Genomic DNA, 11419 nt, shown 5'->3' with positions numbered 1-11419 from the left:
TAACTTCTAGATAAAAATAGAGATGTTGCACAAAAATATCGGTATCAGTACTATAGCCCATCGCAACCACATCAGTGCCATATGGGGTTAAGCTAACTGCAAACACTTCTTTGGACAAAACTGTGATCTTTCGGTTACAAAAAACCTTAAACATCAACAGACACATACCTTTGGTATAACTGTGGACATAAAGTTAACATTAAGTGTATTTGTGCAGCAGAGAATCTGTTTTTGGCAGGCAGTCACTTTTTGGCACATCACCAGTCATTCTGACCATGACTGTTTCACCTGGCTGTGGCAAATAGATGGTTACTGGTAGGATAGCCAGGGATAGGTGGCTAGTCTTTCTTTTATCTTAAAAGTACCTGTAATGAGATGAAGGGTCTCACCGATTGAGCCAGCAGGGAAGCAAGGTCTTTAATTGTGAATTACAGACAATTGTGAAAAACAGTGTTAAGCAAGGTTACGTCTTGGCACCTACCGTTTTCAGCCTTCTTTGCTGCCATGTTGATCATTTCCTTCAAGGACTGTGACAGGGGTGTCTTCATCCAATTTTGCACAGGCTATAAGCTCTTCAACTTAATGTGGCTCCAGGCCAGGTCCAAGATCTTTGAGGCACTCTTCGCCTATGACTGTGCGCTTGATGTACACACACATGAAGGGCATACAGTTCATAATGGACAAATTTGCTGCCTCCTGCAAGTGGTTTGGACATTCAGTCTCAGCAATACTGAGGCTATGTACCAAACAGTGCCATTGCAGCACCCAGATAATACTTCCCCTCCCACCGTCAAGACTGTCCACACAGAGATGAAGTATGTTGACAGGTTCTCTTACTACAGTCTGCAGCAAGGGATACCAAGATGCAGAAATAGCAAGGTGCATAGCCAAAGCCAAATTTTTGGCAGACTCATCAACAGACTTTATAATGACCATGAGCTTAACACCAAAATCAGCAATTACAAAGCCATCTTCCTGAGCACCCTACTCTACTGCTGCGAATCTTGGACAACTTACCGACTCAAGGATACCCAAGATGCTGCTACACGTTTAGCTGAAAGAGGGCCAATGTCATCCTGGAATGGTTCAGAGACAACTTAAAAGGCAAATTTAACAGCCAGTGACATTGATATTACTACCTGGGAAGTACATGTCCTTGATCTCCCACGTTGGAGACAGCTGTGCTCTACTGGCTTCACCGCATTCGAACATAAGAAAATGCAGACTATCAAGAACAAACAAGAGCATTGTGAGCATGGTGCCCCTTCCTGAGGCATCTTCCTATGCAACATCTGGTGGAAATCTCGTGCCTCAAGAATTGGCCTCTGTTCTCACATGATGACTCATGAGAACCCAAGAACCAACATTCAAGGGCACATACTACTCTAGGCCCAAAATTGATAGCAAGGCCAGTGACAGAATGCTGGCAATCCTAAAGTGTACCATGACGCTGGAACAGATCATGCTGCATATGAGCCACTCTAGCTTATGTATGGACAGAGGACATTTGGGTGAAGTGGGTTGAGATGAGAAGTGGCATACCATCAACATAGACAAGCTTATGGCTTCTCATACACGCTCCCATGGAGTTTGTCTCATCTCTTCTCAGTCTTGTCCCCACTAATAACAAGCAATGTGACAGGATGTGTGTTTCTTCCTCACTGCTGGCAGCTGCTTCCTGGCTTCTGAACAAGCCAATTACCAGGGAACAAGCCTCTTCCCTGTAATACGGATGGCACTCCGCTTCAGTCCAGTGCATGTGCACATGCACGTACGTATACACACAGACACCTGTCAGACTCCATGCAGGCAGATCTCCCATACCCTCTCAGTGGACTAGTGACAGCCCACAGCTATTAGCACACCACTACTTTGAAGAGGCTTCGCTTTCTGTACTAGTTATTCCTCCTAATGTGCTTGCTCATGTTGAATACTGCGCCTCTGCCTTTGAGGCGTTAAATAGGAGGAAAAGTACTTTGGAGACAGGAATAGGGAATGGGCTGTTGTGTGGCCTGCACAGCAGGGGTTTGACAGATATGGTCAGAAAACATGTAAGATGATACAGCTCTGCAAAGGATTCATTTCCTAATGGCACCTTTTTCAGTGCATTGACACCTCTTCCATTTTTGTACCATGAGGTCACCATGACCTCATGATGAAATGGTCAGTCATTGACTTGTTTGCAGATGTTACTTATAATTCTGTCTTGATTTTGCTTAGAAAAATTTTTTTTAATCATAATCCCATATATGTTTTTTGTCTTTGCACAGAAATCAGACCTTATTAAATGATGGAAGCCTGGGGAAAAAGAGCATCCCGAGACGTTTGAACAGAGTCAATGCAGCAGGTTGGTCTCACATTGGCTTGGCTTGACAGTAACGCTGCACATTTGCAAGGAACTGACTTTTAATGGACTTATGCACTGCACTAGATTATCATGAAACAGGGACACGAAGGCTCTGTCATCAGCTTCAGTTTAATGAAGAGTACCTTATGGCCCAGTCACACGGCGCACAACGATTCCTGAACGAAGGGAAAAAAGTAAAAAAAGGTCACAATTCGTTGAGAAAAGGTGGACGAAAGAGATTTATAACCAAATAGCCTGCAAATCAGGAGCGCAAAAGGGACGAAAGAGGAACTAAACAAAACCGAAGGTAACGATCTCAACGTTTTTAGGTCCTTAATTCCCTATTGCTCCCGGTGTGTAGTGAGCGCCTCGTATGGCAGCACCCTGACATTGAGGTGAATGTGAGGCATTATTGTAAAGCGCTTTGAGAGTCTGATGCAGATGGAAAAGCGCTATATAAATGCAGTAGAAATGAAACGCGCCTGGAACCACTGCTGGAGCAGTGTGTGTCTGCATCTCTGAGTTCCAGGACTCAGCGCTGGGACGGAGCTCATAGCACCTGAGTCCTGGAGAAACTGCAAACAGAAGCTGTGGAGATCTGTGCGCACGTCAGTGGACCACCTGCTCTGGTTCCTCGTCCAGAACAAAGGAGGGATCATTTCCATCATCAGAATCCTCACTGTCTGTTGACATGCTGCGCGCTCTATCTTGTTCCAATTTAAAAAAAAAAAAAAAAACCTCTGGTGTGCTGTGGTCACTGCTGTATCACTGTATTATGTTCTAAGCCATATACATTGATGTACGACGTCTGTGAGAAAAGTATCAGACGTTTTTATTTTTTTCAAAAACTATATGGATTTGAATCACGTGTGATTACATCAGACAAGCTTGAACCCTCGTGGGCATGCAAGAGTTTTTTCACGCCTGTCGGTTACGTCATTCGCCTGTGGGCAGGCTTTGAGTGAGGAGTGGTCCACCCCCCTCGTCAGAATTCCTTTGTCTGACTTCTTCCTGAGAGATTGGCGCTTTGCTTGATCAAAATTTTTTCAGAACCTGTGAGGCAGATTGAAGTGGACACCATTCGAGAAATTCAGTTGGTTTTCGGTGAAACTTTTAACGGCTGATGAGAGATTATGGAGTGTTACTGTCGCTTTAAGGACTTCCCACGGAGTGGGACGTCATGCAGTGCTCTGAGGCGCCGTCGTCAGCCTGTTTGGAGCTGAAAACCTCCAAATTTAAGCCTCTGTTGACCCAGGACGTCGTGAGAGAACAGAGAAGTTTCAGAAGAGCTCGGGATCAGCAGTTTATCCGGACATTCCACTGTTAAAGGAGATTTTGTAATGAAAGACGTGCGGACGGATTGGTGCGTTGGCAGGCAGCCGGCGCAGCGCGCCACCACAGGAAAAACACCTCCGTTGGAAGCCTTAAGGACAAGTTGGAACATGTCCAGCTGTTAAACAATTTCTCAGATACTCACTCTACTGAAAGCCATCAAAAGCCGCCTGGTTTTTACAAATGTTTATCAACATGGAGGTGTTTTTCCTGTGGCGGCGCGCCGCGCCGGCTGCATGGCAACGCACCAGTCCGTCCGCACGTCTTTCATTACAAAATCTCCTTTAACAGTGGAATGTCCGGATAAACTGCTGATCCCGAGCTCTTCTGAAACTTCTCTGTTCTCTCACGACGTCCTGGGTCAACAGAGGCTTAAATTTGGAGGTTTTCAGCTCGAAACAGGCTGACGACGGCGCCTCGGAGCGCTGCGCGACGTCCCGCTCCATGGGAAGTCCTTAAAGCGACAGTAACACTCCATAATCTCTCATCAGCCATTAAAATTTTCACCGAAAACCAGCTGAATTTCTCGAATGGTGTCCACTTCGATCTGCCTCACAGGTTCTGAAAAAATTTTGATCAAGCAAAGCGCCAGTCTCTCAGGAAGAAGTCAGACAAACGAATTCCGACGAGGTGGGTGGGCCACTCCTCACTCAGAGCCTGCCCAGAGGCGAATGACGTAACCGACAGGCGTGAAAAAAACTCACGCGTGCGCACGAGGGTTCAAGGTTGGCTGATGTAATCGCACGTGATTCAAATCCATATAGTTTTTGAAAAAAATAAAAAGGTACGTTATTTTTCTCGCAGACCTCGTATAACAGAAAACTGTCAAAAAGGGGAATAAATATGTGTAAAGATGATTGAATATATCAGAGCAGTAAATTGATCATTCCATGTGAACGCGCATTGACTCACGTGCAGTTATTTCAGCCAGCTGCAGCTGATCCACAACGTGAATTCTGCCTTCCAGAACAGCTCTTTATATAATCTTTTGAATTATCTGCCTGTTGCCACTTGTACATAAGGGCCAGATTGTCATTATTACACTCATATTGTTATATTTAATAAAAAATAATAAGCGCACGCAGGAGGTGCTGCTGTCGCTGACGCTGCATTCTAGTATCGTCAGAAATTACACAACTTTTTTGTTGTTTCAAATTCAGTAGTTGCTTGTGGCAAAATAATTAATTGTATCCACACAAAAGATTACTTCTGGCCTATATAAGGTGCCTGAGCCCATTGAAGCTGACCCCCCCACCCAGATAAAAAAATCTAAGCAAGCAGGCTGAGTTTGCCTTGTAATTTCCGACGGTACATGAACACAGCAGCAGTCTCAGCGCTCACAAACCGGCTTCTGCACTGTGTGAAAACATTCAGCCAGTCGAAAACTAAACAAACGATTAAAAACGTAAAGAACGACAGCAAAGCGAAACACGGATAAATTGAGGTTTTCATTGCCCTTCGTTCAAATTTTTCAACAGTTTAAAAATCCTGACTAAGCACCAGCTACAGCAACAAAGCTGCGCGAAGGTTAAACGATGCCAACGAAAGTCCAGATTTCTTGTTTTGTTTGGGCTTTGTTGCCCTTCGTTAAAGTGCCGTGTGACTGGGCCATAATGTGCAGGGAGAGTGATTACTTTACATCATACCACACACTTCCATCTAGTCAGCTGTAAGGGTAACTCAGCAGTTGTGTATGCACATGCAGAGTTTGTGCAGAATTAGCACCTCTAACTCCTCTGTATTACACTTCTTGGCCCGAGTACTCGCATTGAAGTTCAACACTGTGGCCCCTGTTGTGTTTTCTCCCACATGTCTTATTCACCTTTTTAAAAGGCAATGGATAAGTTAATAAGTGGTGTGGACAGAAACAATGGGTTTTTCCACACAAAACACACGATTGTATGAACTGCATGCCTGACGACTCTACTCTCAGGATATTAAATGCCGCAATTACGGACGTGTTGAAGATAGGCAGTGGCTGCACTGATGGAACTTACCACAATTAAAAGCATGGCACTCTGTGTGAACTCTCAAAGGTGTCAGAGCTCATATCTCCCCCCTCCACCTGATCAGAAAGGCCCTGTGCTGGTGCAAAGGAGGGGAAGGGGGAGGAATTAAGGAGGAAGGGCTGAGGCAAGAGACTCACGGCTGTTGGCATGTGTTGTTTTTCCACTACGTGATCTCTATACCGATGTGGTTGACATAAATTTTTGATGAACCATCAGCACAGCATCCTCCCCTCTCGCCCTCTCATCCCTTCTTCTTCCCATTCTGTCTCTCTTTTTCATGCATGCTTTCTCACCCACATACAGTCTATAAGAGGGCTTTCTTATATTCTGCACTTCTCAACTGTCTCCCCTCCTGGAACCTTGGTATGTTTGTCAAAGTGGCTGAGAGTAGTTGAGGGATTTGGAAGGAGTTGGACTTGTCTTTTGCGGTCCCACATTTGCTCCACAGGTTCAGCAGGAATTTAAATCAGTAGAACAAATCCAAATTGTCAAGGTGAATTTTGCTGTAGTCATGAAGCAAACTGTTGAATGTTTAGGAGGTTTGACACACAACAAAGAAGCTATCAGTTACAGGTCTCTAACGACTACTGAAGTTTAAGGTGGAATACATCGATAATTGGAGGGCAGATGGAGTCTGGGAGCACTTGCTGGCACTGCACTTTGTTGTTACAGCCATCACACTACAGAACCACCTTGGGTCCTAGATGGCAGACACTTAGTTAGACAAATGGTCCATCCTCACCTTCCAAAAGCTGTCTGTCTGCTGCAGCGAGGTGATATGTGGATGTCCCCTTGGCCTGTTCCAGTTGCTGTGGTCCTCACCACTGAGGCAACTGCATGCTGCATCATGTCCGGAGAAGCACAACCTCTCATAACCGTACAGCAAAACAGAAAACACCACGGCCTTATAGACTAGGACCTTCGTTCTCCTGCTAAATTGTCGGTCACACTATGATAGACTGAAGAAACATAAGAGTAATGTATACAAAATTGATATCCATTCATGTCGGTTTTTGTTCTGTACAAGTCCTTTTCTCATTCATTAATGCGTTCCTTGTCAGCTGATTGCAGAGTCCAGCAGAAAGTTTTGTGCATGCTCAAAACTGAGCGGACATCAGGTAGAGAGCTTTCTCGGTGGTTGTACATTTGTTTACCATTTTGTCCTGTACTTGTTTGTTACTGCTACGATGCTCATGCTTTCATATCCCATGGTTGTCCAATGCTTCACACTAGGCTAAAGTGTAAATTCAGCTCGAGGGGAGAGAGGACAATTACCGACCCAGCAACATGTACTGTGGCTGTTCATTTAGCCAAGGTTAGACTGAACAAAAAGGCATTGTGGAGTGTGCATTTTTGTCTGGACATCAGAGCACACCCGTAGGATTTTCTTGGCGAGAAAGGATCACAGAGAAAGAACGCTGTTTGCAGTCCTCACTGTTGCAGCTGCATTGAACACCAGCAGTGATGAAGATGCTATCAGTGCATGAACATAGTGATAAAGTATGACATCATGATCCTCATTTGCCTTCAGACCTCAGCAAATCCCGCTTAAATCCGGCTTCTCCGGTATGCTTATTTGTTTTGAAACCAGGAAAATTGTTGTGCTGAATGCAGTGATTTGTGTTGACAGTGGAAATGTGACACCATTCATCCATCAGAGCCCCAAATCCACCAGAGACTGATGGATTAAGTGCTATTTTGCACTGCACAAATTATTTCAATCCCTTACTAATCAGTTCACGCAATCCATCATAGGGTAACAACACTTAAAGGTATTGGCATTACGCTTCTGTCAAGGGACCTCATGACTCCATAAGCTCTTCACTTGTCTCTCTTGAGCTCAAAGGCTGAAGTTCCAAAGGCATGTATATCACTGCCAAGATAAGTGAATGTCTCTGTACGTTCAACACATTCACCACATGCAGATACACTTCTAATGGCTGAGTTCAGGAAGTCACTGAAAGCCTGGATCTTCATCTTGATCCAGGGTAATCACAAACCCAGATGCTCTGATGCCTAGCTCACTGTCTGAAGTGCTACAATTGGAGCATCCAATGATTCTGTAAGGATCTCAGTATGTCAAGGCCAGTAAATCTTTCCTCACCAACAAAGGTATGTAAGCTGGTAAATCCCACCATGCAAGCATTGAACTAATTGGATATTTTGAGGGATGGTATTAATTTGTTCTTCATGTTTATGTTTTCATATGCAATTTACTGCAACAATGTGAACGCATCACTTGACATGGTTTTGAACAGTTATAAAATTTTACTTATTTTTTCAACTTATATTTGTAACTTATATTTCTGAATTTAATCAATAGCTCATTTCATTTCCACTTTACTGTGTCCATGCATATGTCAAAGTTGTCATACAGGTGCACCTATTTTCTAGTCGAGTCTTTTTCAGCTTTTCAGTGTAAAGTGGCCAGCATTACTGTTTCAACTCTTAAATGTGTGAATGCAGCAGTTATAAAGGAGCCACCGTTGAAATTATTGCAGCCTCATAGTTGCTGTTGACATCAAGCTTCCTTCTTTTCCTACACTAGAAGAGCTTTTGTTTGACATTGTACATACATGTAAACATACTAGATTTGTTCAGTGTTCTGGTAAATAGCAAAAAACTGAAGCTTTCAATATTAAATCAGGATTAAAGCAGGGGCTGCGTCATTGCCTCAGTACTCTTCATCATCTTCGTGCCAACAGTTCTTCAACTGATCAAGGGCAAGGTGCCACCATTAGCTGTCATCAAGTACAGTACAGATGGAAAGCTCTTCAACCTGAGCCAAGAAGAAAATCACCACCACTTCACTCCCAGACTTTCAGTATGCTAACAACAGCAGCATTATCTTTTACGGAAGGAAAACCACTGAAACCTCCAAAAAAGCCTACATCAAGTTTGGTCTTCACATCAACCTGAAAAAGACATGGGTCCTGTATCAGCCTCCATCCAGTGTGGTCACTCCAAAACTTCCTGTTGTGAAACTGCACATAGAAATCCTGGTGAACTTGACCTCCTTTCCATACCTGGGCAATGTGTCATCAAACGGCGACATTGATGATGATGAGATCCAAAGTGCATAGGAACTGCCTTCAGCCAGCTTCGCACCCGTGTTTTCAACAACGGAGACTTTCATCATGAGATGAAAATCCTTGTCTATAAAAATGTTGTCATGCCAACCCTGCTGTACGGATCTGACACCTGGACCACGTACCGCCACCACCTGAAGACCCTTGAGCGATTCCACACACGCTGCCTGAGGAGCATCCTCCGCATCAGGTGGGAAGCCTACCGTACCAACATCAGCGTCCTCGCTGAAGCCAAGCTTCAGAGTGTCGAGTGTGCCATCATCAAGAACCAGCTTTGGTGGGTGGGACACCTCATTGGGATGGATGACAGATGACCTCCCAAGCAGGTTTTGTACTCCCAGCTGAGAAAAGGAAAACAGTCCAGAGGAGAAAGAGAAAGGAGAGAAAACAAGATCCTAACAGGCAGAACCTTCCCGTAACAACTGTGCGCATCAAGACTGGGCCTGTTAATTCATCGCCGCATTCACCATCCCGTCCAGGAATCTAACGAAGAGGCAGTCTTCCTCGCCACTGAGGGGTTGCCATTTGTATTTTTACTTAAACAAAAATACTGATCAGTGTTGTAAATAATAGATTAACATCTTGGTCATTCTGTTTCGAAGTATGCCAAAACAAAAAGCTGTGACAACTTGCATTTGAGGAATTGAGGAATTGACATCCTGCTTATGCTATGAGATTAGAAGCATTGGTTTTTCAGTAGGTTTAAATATACAAGGTCTATTAGAAAAGAAACCGACCGTTTTATTTTTTAAAAAACTATATGGGTTTGATTCATATGTTTTTACGTCAGCCAAGCTTGAACCTTCGTGCGCATGGGTGAGTTTTTCCACGCCTGTCAGTGACGTCATTCGCCTGTGAGCACGCCTTGTGGGAGGAGTGGTCCAGCCCCCTTGTCGGATTTTCATTGTCTGAGAAGTTGCTGAGAGACTGGCGCTGTGCTTCATCAAACTTTTTTCAGAAACTGTGAGGCACATCCGAGTGGATACCATTCGAGAAATTAAGCTGGTTTTCGGTGAAAATTTTAACGGCTGATGAGAGATTTTGGATTGTTTCTATCGCTGTAAGGACTTCCCACAGAGCGGGACATCGCGCAGCGCTACGAGGTGACGTCGTCATCCTGTTTCAAGCTGAAAACCTCCAAATTTAAGCCTCTGTTGACCCAGGACGTCGTGAGAGAACAGAGAACTTTCAGAAGAGGTCGGAATCAGCAGTTTATCCGGACTTTCCACTGTTAAAGGAGATTTTTTTAAAGAAAGGCGTGCGGATGGATTGGCGCGTCGGCTCGCAGCCGGCGTAGCGCGCCCGCCACAGGAAAAACAACTCCGTTGGAAGCCTTAAGAACAAGTTGGAACATGCCCTGCTGTTAAACAATTTCTCAGATACTCACTCAACTGAAAGCCACCAAAAGCCGCCTGGATTTTACAAATGGCTATCAACACGGAGGTGTTTTCCTGTGGCGGGCGTGCCGCGCCGGCTTTTGGTGGCTTTCAGTTGAGTGAGTATCTGAGAAATTGTTTAACAGCAGGGAATGTTCCAACTTGTTCTTAAGGCTTCCAACGGAGGTGTTTTTCCTGTGGCGGGCGCGCCACTCCGGCTGCGAGCCGACGCGCCAATCCATTCGCACGTCTTTCATTAAAAAAATCTCCTTTAACAGTGGAATGTCCGGATAAACTGCTGATTCCGACCTCTTCTGAAAGTTCTCTGTTCTCTCACGACGTCCTGGGTTAACAGAGGCTTAAATTTGGAGGTTTTCAGCTTGAAACAGGATGACGACGTCGCCTCGGAGCACTGCGTGACGTCCCGCTCCATGGGAAGTCCTTACAGCGATAGAAACAATCCAAAATCTCTCATCAGCCGTTAAAATTTTCACCGAAAACCAGCTTAATTTGTCGAATGGTGTCCACTCGGATGTGCCTCACAGATTTTGAAAAAAGTTTGATGAAGCACAGCGCCAGTCTCTCAGCAACTTCTCAGACAAAGGAATTCCGACGAGGGGGCTGGACCACTCCTCCCACAAGGCGTGCTCACAGGCGAATGACATCACCGACAGGCGTGAAAAAACTCTTGCATGCCCACGAGGGTTCAAGCTTGGCTGATGTAATCACACGTGATTCAAATCCATATGGTTTTTTAAAAAAATAATAAGGTCGGATACTTTTCTAATAGACCTTGTATCATTAACAGAATACCTTTAACATGTTTCCTAACAAATAGCATTGTAACAGGTTTCCAGCTGCTCTTTGGTTGAAGGAGCAGCAGGCCAAGTGACACTTTACAGGGCTGCAGCAAGCAGACTGAAGGGATATAAAGAGCAACACATACATTTAACTTTTCTATTAAAGTGTGAAACAGGGATTTATAGAAAAGGACAGGCGGATTTATCCTTTCCGTGCTTGTAAATGCTGAGCATGCAATTACCCCTATAATAGAGGCGTTGTGTCCAAATTGGAGCCATTAAAGTGATTTAACAGTGCGTGGATTGGCCCTGGCATTTGTGAGGATGTGTACACATGGGGTGTAGTGGAATGGATGTTTAATCACAGCGTTTTAGAGCCCAGTAATAGGACTGCAGTCCATGTAGTACACTGACGTGCCACACAGTACATCTTACTTATTACAGACTGCAGTTGGGACTGGGTTGC

General features: G+C 44.6%; 1 protein-coding gene and 1 long non-coding RNA gene across 3 annotated transcripts in view; both read left to right on the top strand.

Moving 5' to 3' along the window:
* Positions 1–11419, top strand: part of LOC117510360 — a 903074-nt gene that overhangs the window by 732068 nt on the left and 159587 nt on the right. The window lies entirely within an intron of this gene.
* Positions 1–11419, top strand: part of slf1 (SMC5-SMC6 complex localization factor 1) — a 102110-nt gene that overhangs the window by 45831 nt on the left and 44860 nt on the right. For both annotated transcript variants that reach the window (XM_034170050.1, XM_034170052.1), the window contains one exon: positions 2271–2347. In XM_034170050.1, coding sequence (XP_034025941.1) covers positions 2271–2347 — 77 coding nt within the window. The remainder of the gene's footprint in view (positions 1–2270; positions 2348–11419) is intronic.

The sequence above is a fragment of the Thalassophryne amazonica genome, chromosome 5 (assembly GCF_902500255.1).
Source record: "Thalassophryne amazonica chromosome 5, fThaAma1.1, whole genome shotgun sequence".
NCBI classification, from domain to species: Eukaryota; Metazoa; Chordata; class Actinopteri; order Batrachoidiformes; family Batrachoididae; genus Thalassophryne; species Thalassophryne amazonica.
This window is presented reverse-complemented; position numbering and strand designations above follow the sequence as displayed.